General features: G+C 35.8%; 1 protein-coding gene across 1 annotated transcript; it reads right to left on the bottom strand.

Annotated features, from left to right (window-relative positions):
* Positions 1-10,552: 10,552 nt before the first annotated feature.
* On the bottom strand, positions 10,553-15,610 carry LOC306862235 (HUWE1-associated protein modifying stress responses-like). Its single transcript, XM_079404982.1, has 4 exons — positions 15,150-15,610; positions 13,991-14,071; positions 13,615-13,890; positions 10,553-12,538 (listed from the first exon to the last, which is right to left on the bottom strand). Exons 1-4 carry the CDS (start codon positions 15,346-15,348, stop codon positions 12,294-12,296), a joined length of 801 nt encoding a protein of 266 aa, XP_079261108.1. The 5' UTR covers positions 15,349-15,610; the 3' UTR covers positions 10,553-12,293.
* Between the last annotated feature and the right edge of the window lie 2,933 nt (positions 15,611-18,543).

Raw genomic sequence — 18,543 nt, 5'->3', positions numbered from 1 at the left:
GCTGACAAAGAGCCACAGCAACACCAGCACCTAAAATACAGTAACTATTAAATTTTCATGAGATACAAATGTTTTCCTCCATGTGCTAAGCTTGCTGTACTGCCTCCTGCAGAAACAGACAAAATTGTGCAGTGTACCAGACACGTCACCACCATAACCGCTCTCATGTGGAAATGCTTTTGTTTGTTGGTGCAGAAGAGAAAACACACAGGTCTGAACTGCTGCAGTAGTCAGCTGGATAAATACATACTTTTTACCTGTCAGACAACACGAAAATGTAATCTTACCTCTATAAATAGATAGATAGACAGACAGAAAGACAGAAAGACAGATAGATAGATAGATAGATAGATAGATAGATAGATAGATAGATAGATAGATAGATAGATAGATAGATAGATAGATAGATAGATAGATGGATAGATAGTAAATGTGACTTGACTATGAAGGCAGAAAGCTGCAGTGCCACTGGGCTTTCACCCTTACTGGACCCCCTGCAGTTTGCCTACAGAGCAAACAGGTCTGTGGATGATGCAGTCAACATGGGACTGCATTACACACTGCAACACCTGGACAGACCAGGGACTTATGTGAGGATCCTGTTTGTGGACTGCAGCTTGGCCTTTAAAACACTATCATTCCAGACTTTCTGCCCAAACTAACTCAGCTCTCCGTCCCCACCTCTGTACTCTTGTACTTCCTTCGCCAGCTGAGGAAGTTCAACCTGCCACAGGACTTGCTGAAACAGTTCTACTCCGCCATCATTGAATCCGTCCTCTGCACTTCAATAACTGTCTGGTTCAGCTCAGCTACCAAATATGACCTCAGAAGACTACAGAGGGTAGTCCGGACTGCTGGGCGAATCATTGGTACAACCCTCCCCACTCTCCAAGAACTGTACTTATCCAGAGTGAGCAAAAGGGCTGGTAAAATCACTCTGGACCCCTCACATCCAGCACACTCCCTCTTTGAACTGTTGCTGTCTGGTCGACGCTACAGAGCTCTGAGCACCAGAACGGCCAGACACAGGAACAGTTTCTTCCCTCAGGCAATCCATCTCATGAACATTTAAACACTTAACAATAAACATGAAACACACAACACTATCATACTTTTTATTTTTTTATTTAACACACATACTTATTACATTTCAAATTTGCACCTAACACACCTGTACATACTAAATTGTTTATTTTGTATATTGTGTTTGTGCTATTTTGCATTTTGTCCATTTTGTATATTTGTACATTATTATTATTATTATTATTATTATTATTATTATTATTATTATTTGTGTCCTGTCCTGTCACTGTCATTCTGTCCCACTGTGGAGCTGTCATGGTTTAGTTTCTCTTTAGTCCTCTTTTGCCCTTATTTGGTTCTTCCTGTTCTTGTTTCCTGTTATTAGTTAATCATCCTTTAGTCTTTTCACCTGTGTTCCAATTAATTATCTAGTTTGCTCCTTTGTTCTAGTTCCTTTATAAGCATTCAGTTTAGTTTTTGTTCTTGTCTCGTCTTGAAGTTTATGCAGCAAGGGAGTTCTCTTCTGTTTCATTTAATAAAGTTGGATTTTTGTTTTGCATTCCTCGTCAGCCTGTCTCCTTGGGAAAGCATACCATGACAGGAGCGAACATACCTGGCAACAAAGCTAATTCTGATTCTGATAAAAGACCACCCCTTGTCATTACAAACAAACAATTGCTATTTGTTTGACCTCAGAAAACGCCTCCTCTTTGTCAATAGCAGCTCTCTTTGGGTCTGTGGTAATGATAATCAACGTCTTGAGGGCCAATTTGTGTGCTTTCATTTTGCACTGATGGACCCTCTAGTATTGTAATCATAAATAATGATACAAGAAACGCTGAGACCGAGGGAGTGCAGTGTTTGAAAATTGCTTTGAGAAGATCTCCTTTTCTCTTTACAACCCACGAGAATAAATATATTTACGCTTTACTTCTCTCCAGGGAAATAAGAGAGCTTTAACGTATCCTATAATGTCTGATATGGGATGGATGTATGCTGCTAATAACGTCTTAATCCTTATAAAGTCCTAAACCGTTTTCCGTAAATATGTACAATACTATGTGTTTTATAGGGGTGTCTTGTGTGTTGCAATGTTCTCATAATGAATCACTGTTGGTAATGAAATGTTTGATTTATTATTATATGAGAAAAGTGGACTAAACAAAGGCTTGACAGAAGTCAACGATTAATCAATAATTTAATGTTAACAGTGTGCATGTACAGTAATAAACTAGCACATGTTCTTTTCAACAGAGTTGCATATTATGTGTTCCTCAGACTGTCTGACATTAAAATCAGGAGAGTGCAAAGAATAAGATATTATATAAAAATACAGAATTAAATATGCATATTTAGTTTACTGGACAGCCATAACATTAGACTGACTATTGTTTGTCTATTCATTTTATTAAACATAAGGAGTGCATTTCAAGGTCAAGTGTACAAAAAAAAAAAATGTAAATATGCATTATTTAAAAAAAAAATTGTATAGTTTATTCAGCAAGGATGCATTAAATTGATCAAAAACAATATTCTAAAGTTTTAGAATGATTATTATAATGATTTCTGAAGGATCGTGTAACACTAAATACAGTACAGGAATAAATGACCTTTTAGGTAACATTAAAATAGAAAGCAGTTATTTTAAAATGTATAATATTTTAAAAGAGAAAAAGGAAAGCCTGTCACGGATAACTTTGCACTCTGTGAAACCATGCCATTAAGGTGTTTTTGGAGACAGAAGCCTGATGCTTGCCTTGTCCTTGGTGATGAGCTGTGTTTGCCCTCAGGGGAGCAGGAATTGAATACAAACACAAGGTCAAAACTTTAAGCTTTTATATTTTGCGTCAAAGTATGGCTCAAGAAGAACTGAGGGTTCTTTGACCTACTTTGCTTTTGTATATAACACATTTCATTAGTACTGGAATCACCGAGGGAAAACATTGCCTCACTCACAAACTGCACTCAAGACACGATTCCTGCATCTTAATAACCTCCTACTTTAATTCTGGGACCTTGTTATCCAACCAAAATTTCAGTTGTGAATATGAAAATACCTCAGCATGGCAAAGTGTCTCTCACTGTGTAGTTATCAGAGCGCTCCTCTGAGCCTTCATGCTCTGCTGGTCTTCCTGCGAGTGATGGCCTCTAGTCCATTAATTACCCCCACAAATAATTGCTGTTTCCAACACTCTCGTTGGCATGCAAAAATGTTGTCTCTCATGGGTAATTTCTGCTGACTAATGGATACATACATTATTAACAATTCACCCGGGCTGACCGATCCAGTGCTCTCCGCTTGGCCCTTGAGATGGACTTGCTTTAGATATCATTCATTTTAAATGAAAGCAACTCTGTCCAATTAAGAAGATGTGTCGTTATATTTAAGCCACCCTATGGGATCAAGCGGTCTGACATCATAATGACATGAAAACTTGAGCGAGACATCCGAGGAGCACAATGGCATCCTACTGAAAAAGGGAATAAAGTTTACATATTGTTTTAAACGGATAGTTCACACACACAAAATAATAAGCTCTGCCATCATTCATTCAGAATTTCGTACCAAAATGGTATAATTTTACTTCTTCCATGAAACATAAAATGTTTTGTTGTTGTTTTCTATGCAACCACTGTGAATAGGTACTGAAAGGACACAAAATAAACAAAAACATATAAGCATATAAGCCCCTTACCATAACTTTGGTTTGTTTTTTGATTGTCCAATATACAAACAATACTGGTTTGAACTAGGCTATCATATATTTGATATGCCAATATTACACATGCTTTAAGTTTAAAAGATTTATGGTGTTATATATTTTTTTCTCTATAAGAATTTTTTTATTCATAAACCAGCATAAGATTTGAAATGGAATCCCATCTAATCGTACAACTTTGTAATAAACACACAAACAAAAACCTGAGATTTCTTAAATATTATATAAACAAATCTTTAAAAATTCTAGTAATTATAGATGTTTATGTTATATATATTTATGTTTATTGCATAACTTGATTTATAACTCCGCAAAATACCTGTTTTTCTTCATTTTTGATAATTGTAATTATTCTCAAATTGTTGTATAATAAACAAAAACAAACAAACAGCACTTTACAATGTGCTTCATGGCTTTCTTGTTTTGCTGCAGCCGGATCATTGAATCAGTGAGTTGAATCCATGAACTGGATCATTCTGATTTGTGAACGATTCCTTTAGAATGTTTTTGTGAACCTTGTTCACCTTATTATTTAATGAGCCACTTTATGTAATGTGTTTTTTCCAACACTCACAGACACGTTCGAAGTCTCAAAACATTACATGTCTCCAGCTGACTCTAGTATTGACTATTAATGTCAAACATTGTTATGCATAATTTATATTCAGTGTGTTTTGTGCTCCCATCTACAGTAAAAATGCTTCCAAACACCAAAAGAAACTAATAAGCACGATTTCTCTTCAATAAAAGCTTCTTAATAATAGAATTTCAATTTGATCTACATTCTCTACCATAGGAGGTAATGCATTCCTTTAATTTTTAAAACCATTACATGAGCTGCAATCTAATGAATCAATAATTTAGACACTTCATATCCCAAACATCCAATTTCATTGGTCAAGACAGGCCTTAACAAAATGTTTTCCATTAGAGAGGGCATGCTCTCTACTCTAGAAAATATACTGGACTCATTAGTAACAGCAATTTTAAAGGGCTACGCCGATTGGGTTATAGTACAGTATACAGGAAAACTATTATTATACTGTAATGTTTCCCTGCAACCATACATAGCAATTTGGATATTATGTTATATTATACAAAGAGGCAACGAATGAAGGAGGAAGTACCACACAGACCAACAAATAATAATAATTAAAAAAAGTTCTTCAATGTTTCAACCCTGTGCATCACTTTATGCTCATAGATCAGCTCTGAGGGCAGCATCCATAATTTAAGGTCTGCAGACGAGGAAGTTCAGGATGGGAAAGTGGTGTTGCATTTTTCATTAAATTCAGAGAGACAGTGAAAGAAAATAGAAGACTTGTCAAAGCCTGATGTCTGGAAATGGGGATTAATGCAGAAAAGCATGTGCTCTCCTCGGGTCCCCTGTGCTGTGCGGTTCTGCCGGCGCTCCACCTTCAGGGCTCCTCTGCTCCCGTGACTCTACCCTCCTTTGTTGATCAGTGCACATAATGAATGATTCAGATGGAATTAGGGATATATCCACGCCAGGCCTAATGCCAGCTTTCAGTCAGGCTGTGTTTGTTTCTGTTTTTTTGAGACGTATTTATTACATAGAGTAGCAAAGGCATAACATTAAATTGCCCACTGCTTTGTTTTCATGTCCCTTTAGGGGTTTGAGCAATAAAGCTATTCGAGCCCTATTGTTTTTGAAAGGAGGTTTTGCTGATTTTCTCGTTTTATTCTTCTTTATTTTTTATACAGCTATAACTTTGTCCCTTTATGCTGAAAAGTCACCAGTTTTTGCATGCAGATAATAATAATCTCAAACTGACGTGCAAATTTTAAATAAAAATTCATTGGCTTCTGAAAAAAAAAATGATATGAAGATTATTTCCATCTCTAGAGTGTAGATAAATTTTCATAAAATCTTGAACTGGATATGAGACAGTTAAAAATGAGCTGATATCACTTTGTTTGAGTTATTGATTTTGAATGTGCTTGTACCTCATAAGATAGTGATAATGACCATATGAGCAGCCTTCCAACCACACCGAACTTGAAATATCTGACCTCATAACTCGACTGCAGGGCATTGTCACAATCTGGATCTATAGGAGCTGTGGAATGGGTAAGTTAAATGTGTCTTGTTGCCTGGTATTACATTCTGTCAAACTCAGTTTATGGGATTCATAAATTGTTCATGGTCGGTGTCTGATACATACAGAAGTCGCTCCTTCAATGCTATAGAATAGGAGGAAGCCAAGGTAATTCACTACAGAAAGTGATATTTCATATACACCCGCTCAAATGGAGAGGAGAAACAACTGGTCCGTCATTCAGTTCAAGAATAGGTAACAATGGACAAAGCATCGGATACAAAATAAAAGAGGTCAAAAGGCCACCAAAGTGTAATAAAAAAATGGATTGAAAATGGTTAAAACAACTTTTTTGGGGGGAAAACAGGAAATTCTGTCATTTCAGATTTCCTTCACTGTGGCCCAGGTTAATGTATAAATTCCTTTACGGACATTTTTAAGCAACTTATTTGTCTATATTTCACAAGACAACATAGTTACTAAATTTACACAAATTATCCTGTTTAAAAAAGTTTGCATGACATATATGTTAACATCTGTTGTTATTTTTCACTAAAGAAGGAAGGTTTTTCAAGAAAAACTTATCTGAACTTAAGACAGTTACAAATATTCTTCAAGTCTTTAAGACATTGAACACATTTAAACAGTTTAAAGACGTATAAGCCTAAAAAATAATACAAATAAAATAAAATATACTGCAAGATTTATGTCAATTTCATCCTGAAGACCAGGGGTGCAAAAATGAGCTATGTAAAATCTGGACATATGGGCCAATGACCAAGAGCATAAAACAGCAGATGGGGGCTCGGAGTCGAATCATGCATATCCCTCTCAAATGAGCTTTTTGTACCTCTAGGGGTGACCCAGGAAGATACTTTGATAACAATCACTATTGTTCCCATCATGTGCTAATGTATTTAACCCCAGGTAGCAGGAACTGAAATTAGTGGATAAAAAGCATCTGCTAAATGACAATTAACATCTGCCTTTAGTCCACAAAGCTGCTGATTAGGCTACCCTTGAATCAGACCAACTGTTGAGCAGACAGTCCTAATGGTGCTAAATAACTAGTAACATGATATAGTCAACACTGATGGTTTTTTAAAACTGTGATGCAGTTGGACTGTACTGTGGTGTTTTATGCCCGATGTTGCGGCTATTTGCTATTAGTTTCCCCTCAGTTACCATTTAAATATCATGAACATGTTATGATATAGACTACTTAAAAAATACATGATATTCATTACCTTTCCAATTATGAGATATTTGAACCTGGACACTGGAGCTGGCTTAATTGTATTGGATAACCTTCTATCCTGTCTGCTTGATGGCTGGAGAGTATTTGATCGTTTTTTCGCACGGCTGTGGTAACAGCGCCACCCAGTGTTGTGTTTTCCAGCTGCAGTTGTTTTCTACAGCTGGGACCATATACTGTAAAAAAAAAAAAGGGGACACAGTAGAAAACAGTTGCTATAGTGACCTCCCCTTCAGCCAGATCATTGTGGTTTCATCAGGTCATTCGGATATCTGTGCAGTGATATTTATACAGCTGAACAATATTATAATTTTAATGCATTCTTGAAATAGCTAATAACCCTCCTACTTTCATGTAAATTATTAAAACTTTTTGAACTGTTTCTCTTGGAGACAGAGGTCAGCATGAACATACTCCTGTCAAACAGCTCTGACTGCAATGTTGCATTGATACATTGATACATACGGGGAAGTTGTGGCCTAATGGTTAGAGAGTTGGACTCGTAATCGAAAGGTTGCGAGTTCGAGCCCCCGGCCGGCAGGAATTGTAGGTGGGGGGAGGGAATGTCCAGCGCTCTCTCCACCCTCAATACCACGACTGAGCAAGGCACCGAACCCCCAATTGCTCCCCGGGCGCTGCAGCATGGCTGCCCACTGCTCCGGGTGTGTGTTCACGGTGTGTGTGTGTGTGTGTGTGTGTGTGGATTTGTTCACTACTCACTGCTGTGTGTGTGTGCACTTGGATGGGTTAAACGCAGAGCACCAATTTCGAGTATGGGTCACCATACTTGACAATACGTCACGACTTTTTTTTTTTATTGATGCATTTATGAAGTTGTTACTTTAGTGTGTACATGTGTATACATAGCTGTTTATTCTATTTATTCAGATGTATTTCATCTGAATTCATGAAATTGTCTATTATCTATCTATCTATCTATCTATTTTTATTTATTTATTTGTTTGTTTATTTAACAGGGACAATCCACTAGACATTGTTACATACAGACAACCGATGCCGTGTACATAGGGCATATAGCATAAAGCTTGTTTGCACCCCTTGTCTGGTTAGGCTTTTACATAAAATCAAAACAACCAAATAAAAAACATGGACTATCATCACAAGAAACAAAACTGTGCGTTTTTATAAATGAAAACTTTAAAAGATTATCAAAACTTTACAAACTATACTTTTGAAGAATTTGACAATGATGCCATTTCATTGGTTTCTGATCCATTACTTTTAAAGTTTGTGTGTATAGTGTCATTACGGGCTTAACAACTGATTGAGAAGCTTGACCCCAAATTATCGTTCAATAGGTAATATGTGATTATATCATAGCATGCATAAACACTTGAGCTGCTTTAAGAGATATACATGGTCTTATCATACGAAAACAGCTCAAATTTGTCTTAATAGTCTTCGACATTTTCTTAATATGGGCATAAAACTTAAGCTTAGAGTCTACTATAACACCTACAAAAAGGAAATCACAAAGAATCAAAAGGAAATCAATTCCTTGATTTACTTTTGGGCACTTTTCATTTTAAATACATCCAGTGCTTTGTTCTTTAATGAAAAACACATTAAAAACTGTTTTGTTGTAATTTAAAGTTAAACAGTTTTCCTGCAGCCACTGGGAAATAAAGACCAGTTAGCCTGGTTAACATTTCTGCAGCCATATGAGAAGTTTCTGCTGTTATAATTGTGTCATCTGCATACATTTGACAACCAACCTCCTTGCAACTTTCAGGTAAATCTACAAACAGAAGACCTAACATTGAGATCTAATGAGATAGATAGATCTATCTATATATATCTGTTTGCCTGTCTTAGTTAAAATCCTTGAATTTGCATTATGACAACACAGATAGTACTTTGCACAAAAGGGTACAAACCAGGGCCTGAAATTCTTCTTTTTTTAACTAATGATCAGTTAAAAGTTTTTTTTTCTATTCAGTTGCAACTCTACAAGGCAAATATTTCAGTTCAGTTTATAAATAAAATGCTGTTTGCAGACCAAATAATTTGAATAATAGTACTACTACACCAGAATGCATTTTTTTAAGCTTTCATTCGGCAGGGGCTTGATAATTTAAAACTGTTTTTAATAAACTTTAAAAAAAAAAAAAAAAAAATCATAAAAAATGTAATAACACAGGTTCAGTATTGAGCTTTTGAATGCAGTCAACACAACAATTTGTGTAAAAATGGAATAAGATTGAGATTAAAATCAAAATGTTAAGGAATGCACTTTTTAAAATATAGCCAATAGTTATATTTAAAAAGTAATTAATAATAAATAGTAAAATAGGACATTGAAACATTTGGCTGAATTTCAGCTTTTGTTGAATTTCATTTAATAATGCATTTTTGTTTAGCCCATATTTTCATTTTCTTCACAAAAATTAGGTTGGGAAATCTTTTTTTTTTCAGTTAGTGTATTAATTACCACAGGAGGGCAGTTGAGCATCACTTACTGAAGCATTTCACTGTAAACACCGCCTATGCCTTTGACAAAAGTTACAAAAATCTGTGATTTGAAATATTTTCCATATGATAAGTCTACATCAAGTAGATTTAGATTGTCAGGAGGAAGCTTTTGCAATCACTGACTTGTGCCTCTGCTTTTTTGCACAACTTATAACCATGCATTGCATACATGTTACGGTCCCAAGGCTCAGAATTGCATGTGCTACCGGTAACGTATAGGTTAGCTTTACTTTCCCTCCCAACTGATAGACTGTCAAACTTCCCTTTACCACACAGACTTTATTAAAGACACAACTAATCGATTGCTTCAGTCTGTCCCTGTCTGTTGTGCTGCTGAGAGGTTTGCGTTTGTAGCTCCGCTTTTTTATTGAATTTTTTTACCTTACTTTCACTGTGTTGTTTAAAGTGATAATACATAACTTAATTCCCACCATATTTCTGGTATTATCTATCTAACTAATTTAATCATTCGCTTTTTAAAACCGTGAGTGCAGCGCATCAGCTGGTTAGCTTGTTACTGGCGTTTCCATTCGGTTTATTGTTTTCTTTTTTCTCGCTCCGTTATTTATGAGTTCATCAAACAGTGGTAAGTTAAGTTGGTATCATTCATCAATCATGGTGAGTAATGGCTTCTTCTCCTGCTATTGTTGTTTGCACTTCATGTCACATGTATAGTTTATCTCTCTCTGATCTCTTCACATGTGATAAATGCAGGGAAATAGTTAGGCTGACAGAGAAGATTTCTGAATTAGAGACACACATCTAAACTTTAGTTGAGGACAGTAAGAATGTGAGGGCTGTAGATACTGCTTTGGATGCGACTAGCTCAGGGAGTCCTGTACATTGTTCGGTTCTGGTACAGCCCGTGCAGCAGGGCAGCTGGGTGACTGTGAGGCGAGCTGGATAATGACATCACTGAATTCAATAATGAAATGCCTTTAACTAAAAATCTTTTTTTAATCTTTTCATTTTACATTATTGACACACTATTTTCCTTTTTTGATATTGTGCAGTTGCTTTGACACAATTTACATTGTTAAAAGCGCTATATAAATAAATGTGACTTGACTTGACGTGCAGTTATGTCCAAATTCTACATGCTATGACACAATGTATAAAGATCCATTTAATTACTGAACAAACACTGTTTTAATCAGTAGAGGTACAAGTGGCTGTTATCAGGCTCAATTGGATGACATTCTATTTTCGTAAAAATACTGTAAACAAAACATACACAATTGATGTGAATATACAAATGTAACTTTAATAACTTAGCCTATAACTTATGCAGTTTTTTTTTTTAGTTTTTTTTTTTTTTTTTTTTTTTTCAAAAATGGCAACTGTGGTTTCATTATGATGTTTTGGATCATCTAGACAAATTTACTTTCCAACCAGACATTTGCAAAATGTTAGATTTACTTGCTGACCTTTAAATTAACAAAAAGCATTAAATGTCAGTTCAATCAATGATAAACACTTCCTTCTCAGAGCAATCAATATTAGATCCATTTTCATGTATGACAAATAAATGTTTATGGAATTAGTCACGAAATAACCAAACATCCAATATTCATATTATAGAAAAAACTGACTCTTGCAACATTTGTAATTGAATATGTCTGCATAAAGCAGTTTGATTGGGATTTGACAGAAAATACACTCCACATCATGATTCCCCACCACCAGTTACCTGACATATCAAACACTCAATCTACAAGTGTCAACGTGAGGACCATGTCAACTATTGGCCTTTCTACCTAAGGTATCTTATGTCAAGAAATAATGACAACGAAAATCTGTCTTGTTAAATCAAGAGTGGTATATTTGTGTATCAGCCAAAAGAGCACACTTACATTATCCCGGAGCTCATATGATCATATATTCCGACTTTTAAGGGGTTCAGAGTCCAGTTTGACTTCTATACATCAGCACAAAGCTGGACTGTACATGTGCAGCTCTCCAAATCCTCTGACCTGGATTTGAAAAGCACTTAAAGGCCACTTCAATTTCAGGACGACACAGTTTTCCTCTACTTCAGTACCTCTCCTGAGAGAACGCTCTGCTGAACACCGTTCTAACAGCACAAAGACCCCAAAACCAAATCACAACAGCCTTGAAAATGTAAAATGTCAACAATTGCACTGTTGTTTCATTAGCCTTCACTTCCCTTCTTTCTTTTGATGTCTATATGGTTTGTTAAAAAACTGAATGCATTAGTGCAAAATCATTATTGCAACCTTCTCAAGAGCACACAAACATATAAATCAGCAGCAGTTTCAAGTATGACTAATAACGTTGCACATTTCTAAGCTGATCACAACAGAACTGCCATTCAATGAGAGCAAAGGAGAACTGAAAGTATATGGAAAATTGGCTGGTGCGCTCACCATTATCTGAAAGCAAACATCGAGTTATTAGCTTGGCAATACAAGGAAGCACAACTAGGAGATATTGTGAACTAATAATAGCCTATTTAGATGTCGTAATCTAGTAGTTAATATGTTTGCAATAAAATGGGTACTGACAGCATCATACAACTCAAATTAATAACGTGGTGTGGTGAGTGCAAAAAAAAAAAGTCAACATGCATGGAGCGGTATGAACTAGTCTCCACTGTGTGGCATACTGTACTGAATATGCATGTGTACTGCGCCCCTTGTTTCCTTTTGAGGGAACGCAAGTGTTGAGGATCAAGTGGCTTTTATTTTAAGCAGCACAAAGCGTACAGAACAACAACTGAGTTCAGAGCATTCTGTTGCGTTTATGGGTTGGGGAGTCTGTGATGACATCGGCGCACTGGACCGAGGTCCGCTTCCTAGTGCCTGCACTGTCAAGGTGGAGGGCCATCTCCTCCGATATGAAAGTGTTCAAGTCCACATCGTGCAGTCCGTTCCTTCTGCGCCCTGCATTCGAGCTGCCGCTGACATGAGTCGGAGAGCCGGGAGTGCTTGAGCGGACGCTGATGCCGGCCATCGCTCCACTTAGACCTGGAACCAAAGACGAGTTAATTCACGTGCATCATTTCACACTCAAAAAACACTGAGAAACTCTGTCTCAACACAACATTTGCAAACCAGGAATAATGAAACATCTTGAGGATGTGGTGGGCTTAGCTGGCTGTGATTTTACAAAAACCTCTCCATAGCATGTGGTAACAACTGCAGGTAATGTGAACGCAACTACATGTTTCCAGTGCATTGCAGTGATGCTATGTTTGTAGAGGTATGATATTCTGTGCTTGAAAATAAACAAAAGGTCCTTTCATCCAGAAATCTAGCTCTAAAAATACTAAGCATCATACAGGCATTCAGTCCATGTACTTGAACCATGTGAGTGCCAGAAGAGAAATTATCTTTTGAATGTCTGCCAGCCTATACAAATAATAATTCAAAAAACAAGCATGTTAAATTAACAAATAATATAAACATACATCATTTCGCCTACCCCAAAAAGAAAAAAATTAACAACTCCAAAACAAAAAATAAAATAACATATTACTACAATTAAGAAATAACAATACTGTTATTAACACAAATGTTTGTTTTTTTATATACTCAAAATTATATATATACACACATGTATTTACACATACACACATATAGGTAGATAAATGGATCCATTGATTACATTTTCCAGGTAAATATGTATACACATATTTTTATTATTTTACATACATTTTTATTATATATATATATATATATATATAATTTTTTTTTTTTTTTGTATGTGTGTATGTATACATGTATTTTTGTGTGCGTGTATGTATGCATGTATGTGTATGTATATATATAAACAATATATATATATATATATATATATATATATATATATTGTTTGTTTGTGTGTGTGTGTGTGTGTAAAATATATACCATTATATAGTATGCAATAGAGGAGAAAAAAAATCATTGTATATCAAGCTAATACTATACTATTGCATTGACAATAACCACCAAATGTAAACTAAAAATTGCAGTTGCTAAATGTTAAGACAAATAAGTGCACTGATATACACAATCATGTTCAGTCAGCTGTATCTCAACTATGAGCGGGCAGTAATATTTACCATGTAGTGCTATGGCCTCACAGAACGGCTGTAAATCAGTCTCTACAGATGATACGGTGTCTGATGAAGGTGGTCGGTTAGGAGACATGACAGTCAGTTTGGAGGCTGCTCTAGAAGTCCTTGGTGGTGGTGCTTTACCACATAGGAAACTTATCAAATCCTCCCTTCGTATAGTTCTCCTTCGCTTTTTTACCCAGGCCAAAACCTCTTTATTACGTCGCTGATGACCAATTTGGATTCCTAAGTCAAAGCTCCTCTTGTGTGCATCAACGCTTTCTGTTGAACAGATCACAGTCAGAAGTAATTATGCAATTAATGTATTCAACAGTGTTGGGCTCTAGATATGTGCAAACTCAAATATGTGATAATGAGTTACCTTTGTAAAGATTAGTCACTGCTGTTGCAGCGTTCTGAAATGGAGACCACAACGACAGTCCTTGCTGATGACAGGCTCGATCTGCAAGACAGGAGTAAAATCAGGGACGGTCACATGACATTAAAGACAGCGGAGATTACTAAAATAGGTCCAGAAAAGCATTCAGATAGGATTTCTATTGTTAACCTTTACACTAAATATTAGGAAAAGCATAGAAAACACTTTTTCTAACTGTGCAGACAACACATGTTGAATTCCACTGGTTTTGCAATGGATTAAACCATGTCAAAGCTATTTACAAAGACTCATTAAGTGCCTAAGCATAAAAGAGCTAATTTATTGCTTAAATAAGAAGCACTCACCCTTTTACACACTTGCACATCAGCATGCCAAGATCAATACCTAACATTCTTTTTATACACACATACATATATATATATATATATATATACGCATAAATACACACACATACATACCCATTTTATATTAGGCTAATACTATTGCATTTTAAACAAACAATAACCATCATATTGTTTAGACAAATATCGTGCGCATTAATTTTTTGGTTAACTTACTATCCCTTTAAGAGAGAGTTCAAATATTTAGTATGTTAACCAGACAATGGCTTTGTGTCAAACCCTAGTGTCCTACACGAACAATATAACGTTATTAAAGTAACATAGGTGCGTTCGAACGAGCCTCTTTTGCACAATGGAAGGCAGTTAAGCACACTTGGTTTTGAAACACAGTCACAATAGGACATAAGCTAGCTCACTAACCGGCAGAGCTTTGTATCAAAATGTTTAATTTTATAAGCCTATAAAACCTAAATGTTTTCCACTTAAAAATAAGCTTTGCCAGCACAGACAGTTTAACCGAGAGGAACAAAAACACTGATGTTAAGTGGCTAACTAGCCGGCTAGCCGGTTAGCAAGGCCACTATAACAACGAACAAACTGTCAAACACAGCCAGACCGGCGCAGCTAATTCTCAATCACACGGTGAAAAACAAAGATAAAACGATACTTTTGACACTTTAGTGGCCAAATGAGATCGGTATGGGCTTTTGGGTCGGAAAGTGTGGGTCGCTCTAGAAACAACGGGTTTACGCGATATGGCGATAGGGCCGCTGGTGGGGTCTCTTTCTCTGCGCACAGACCTTTATAAAGTTGCGCCACCGCCGTAGCGGAATTCTGGAAGAGGTGCCAGAGTTTCTCCTGGTTCTGGTCCACCTCCTCCTCGCTCGGCTCTTCCCTCTCGGCCTCCGCGAGGCACTGGCGCTCCCATTTGGAGAACCAATGCTCGGGTCCGTGTTCGTGGATCTCCGCTTCGCTCTCCTCCTCCTTCTTCTCCTCCATGATGAATACTGAGAAACTTCGGTGAACTTCTGCTCGTTTTCTGAGTGATTTCTTCTTCTCGTGGGTTGATTCGCGCTCTTGAAATCACACACCACCTGATAAACCTCGGTTAATATCTTTAGTTCTGGATTATGGGTTGAATTAAAACGAAATGATGTGAAATGTTTTGTCTTTTGTGACGCCGAAACGTAATTACCCAGGACTGTAGCTGTCTAGCCCGGTTGGAGGGTCGCTTTTGCCCTGCGCAGACATTCCTCAAAGTGGGCGGATCTGATTTAAAACACGCCCGCTCAGTTTTGCGCATGCTCGGATCAACGCTGTTGCTCTCTGAAAAAGTCGCATACTTAATAGTTCGCCTAATATACTGTATATATGCCGTGTACATTTACATGCCAAGGTTAGCTTCTTTTAACGTACACGTTTAGTTACGTTTATATTTATTTTTGTAGCATTTGTATTTTTCCCTGTAGTTGATTTTTAAACCCATATAATTTAATCTTCTTGCCATGTTTTAAACCCAAACAAAATAAAATGTTTGTAGTATAAATATTGGCCTAAAGATTTAAACAGCAATCTTAATTTTCCTTTATTTGTTTATAACATTAAAATCAAATGATTAAATTGTAGCAGCTATTGCTCACTATCTGAGTAAGTGTTTAGAAGCTGCATCATCCTGTTAACCCTAATATAGCTGGTCTTTTCATTAGATACTGTAACTGTCTACCTGTTAGGTATACAAACACACAAGTGCATGCACACACATAGGCTACACAAAATTATTTTCATTGACAAAATATGAACTATAGGGTATATCTGACCCACATGCATTTTTGTAAGTAAAGTTAACAATACATGCTTAGCTGGAAACTCAAAGAATGTAGACGAGTTCTGCTTAGATACATCTATTGAGTGCGAGAATTTTGCTCAAACAAGGTTGGTGTAGAAAGCATGCAAAAAGCAATGGTAATTAAATCTAAATGCCATTGAAAAATACCAATGCACCAATATTCAAAATACTACTTTATATGAGTACAATTCTTGGTGCTAGGTCACTATACGGTCATAGGTTTGACTCCCAGGAAAAATGTTGAATTATAAAATATACATGCATAAATGTAAAGGTTTTCTAAAGTTACTATTAAAGAAAATCCAATATGGAAAACGTTTTATAGGGTTGCGCAAATTCTTCACTACATACATTCTGACTTGCAGTGTACACATGGTTGAATAAGGCAATACAATGCAATGTGTAAAGATAATGCAATGTGGAGGCAGCTGTCAACTTTACAATTTAGCTACTCCATACATTTACACCCTTTGGTTTGCATTTATGCTGAACCGACAAGATTGCAAATGCTATCACAGTGGTAGATGCAACATCTGTCCATTCTTTAATCAGTTTGCATTGATGTAGAAAATAGAATATGAAATTAATGCAAAGACACTGAAAGCACTATCTACAGTCACCCCTGAGGAATTACTATGAGCTTCTATTGCGAAATCAAGTAATTTTGTTCTCTTTTATACAAAAGGCACTTCACTGTATAAAAAGTAAATCGATGAATCATGATGAGATTGTTCACTTGATGTGGTTTTGGCTAAAAATAAAAGGCTAAAATGGCATTTGAATGAGATAAATGTTAATTTGAAACAGAACACAAACATCTTGTTCATGCTGGTGTATTAACAATATGGCAGCCATTACAGAATACAGAGCACTATTTTTTTAATTCATTTTCAAAATATGCATGACTATGTATTACCTAATGCAGACAAGGCCCAGCTGCTTCTCCTCCTCAAAATTTTGTGCAATTAAGTTCACCCCCCAAACCCCCTCACACATACCTCCCATACTGATTTACCAATGCTAGACTCTTCTTAGTCAGCAAAAAGCTGACTGATAATATCAACACCACGGTCATGCCAGAGAATAAGCTATGGTCAAATCTACCAGATACAAAAATAATGCTGAATATTTATTGCAATAAATAAATCCAGCATTGACGTCAATGAATGGACTGAGGCTTCCAACTGATTTTGAGCTTTGTCTATTGAATGTTCACAAAACAATAAATCTTTACTGTGTTGACAATATATTTTGTATAATGCACATTATTAAATGCAGCAGCAGCAGCGATAAATCATGTAGCTAAAATAAGGGAAATAATCTCTTACCAAACTATTCCTTTACAATTACTTAAAATGATGGAGAACTATAAAACACATAACTCAAGAACTTGTCAAGTGGATTATAAAACGATGGACCTTCAGGAAAATTATGGATTTTTTTTTTTTTTTACATTTTCATCAAAAAAAAACAACAACTGGTTTTAACAAAACATTTGAGCAGATGTGAAACCTTATCAAAAGATATAATTTTATCTTAATGTCTGCAAAAAATAAATAAATAAATAAAACCCTCTTAACGCAACACATAGCCTGGATAGGTTAATACAACCTCGGGACACCATATTCACGGTTCGGGTCAACTTGGCACAAATCTCCACGTTAAAGATCTGGACTAGCCGCTGAGAAGATCTTCAAGTATAACAATGATCAGGATCAGCCTTAACACTTTTTATTCAGGCCTACTTAAATTTATTTATTTTATTAATTTTTCTTACACTTTCTTGATTGCTGAGATTTATGTTTTATAATTCCTGTGGCTTTGGTTTTCTGTTAACTTTTCTATATGTATCCTATTTTAAAGATGGAGGGAGGGTTGAACTGATATATGTTATGTTTTCATGTTTGCATCCTGGTTTGTATATTGTTAATAATAATAAAAAAAGCTTTCATTTTAAAATGACTTCCTTCCACTTCTTTAAAATATAAATTTTCATATATATTTTTAAGTTTATTATAGGCATATATTTTAATTTATGTAAAGTATCAGGTGGTCTGATATATATTTTTTTTTTTTACAACAAAATGTTTTTATTTTGACGAAATCCAATTAAATATCGACCTCTGAAAGTGGAAATTTTGCTATTTATTAGCTACATAAAGAAAAAAAAAATGCGGGACATGTCTGAAGAAGAATCCATAAGCGATTTTTGCTAAATAAAATAATAAATTACAATTCCGTAATATTATACAACACACATAATGCATAACCAATTGGGGTGCTGGTATCAGTAATAAAATATAACAACAAAATATTAAACAACAACAACTATATATAGGATGAAACCG

Source organism: Barbus barbus, assembly GCF_936440315.1.
Source record: "Barbus barbus genome assembly, chromosome: 4".
Classification (NCBI taxonomy): domain Eukaryota; kingdom Metazoa; phylum Chordata; class Actinopteri; order Cypriniformes; family Cyprinidae; genus Barbus; species Barbus barbus.
This window is presented reverse-complemented; position numbering and strand designations above follow the sequence as displayed.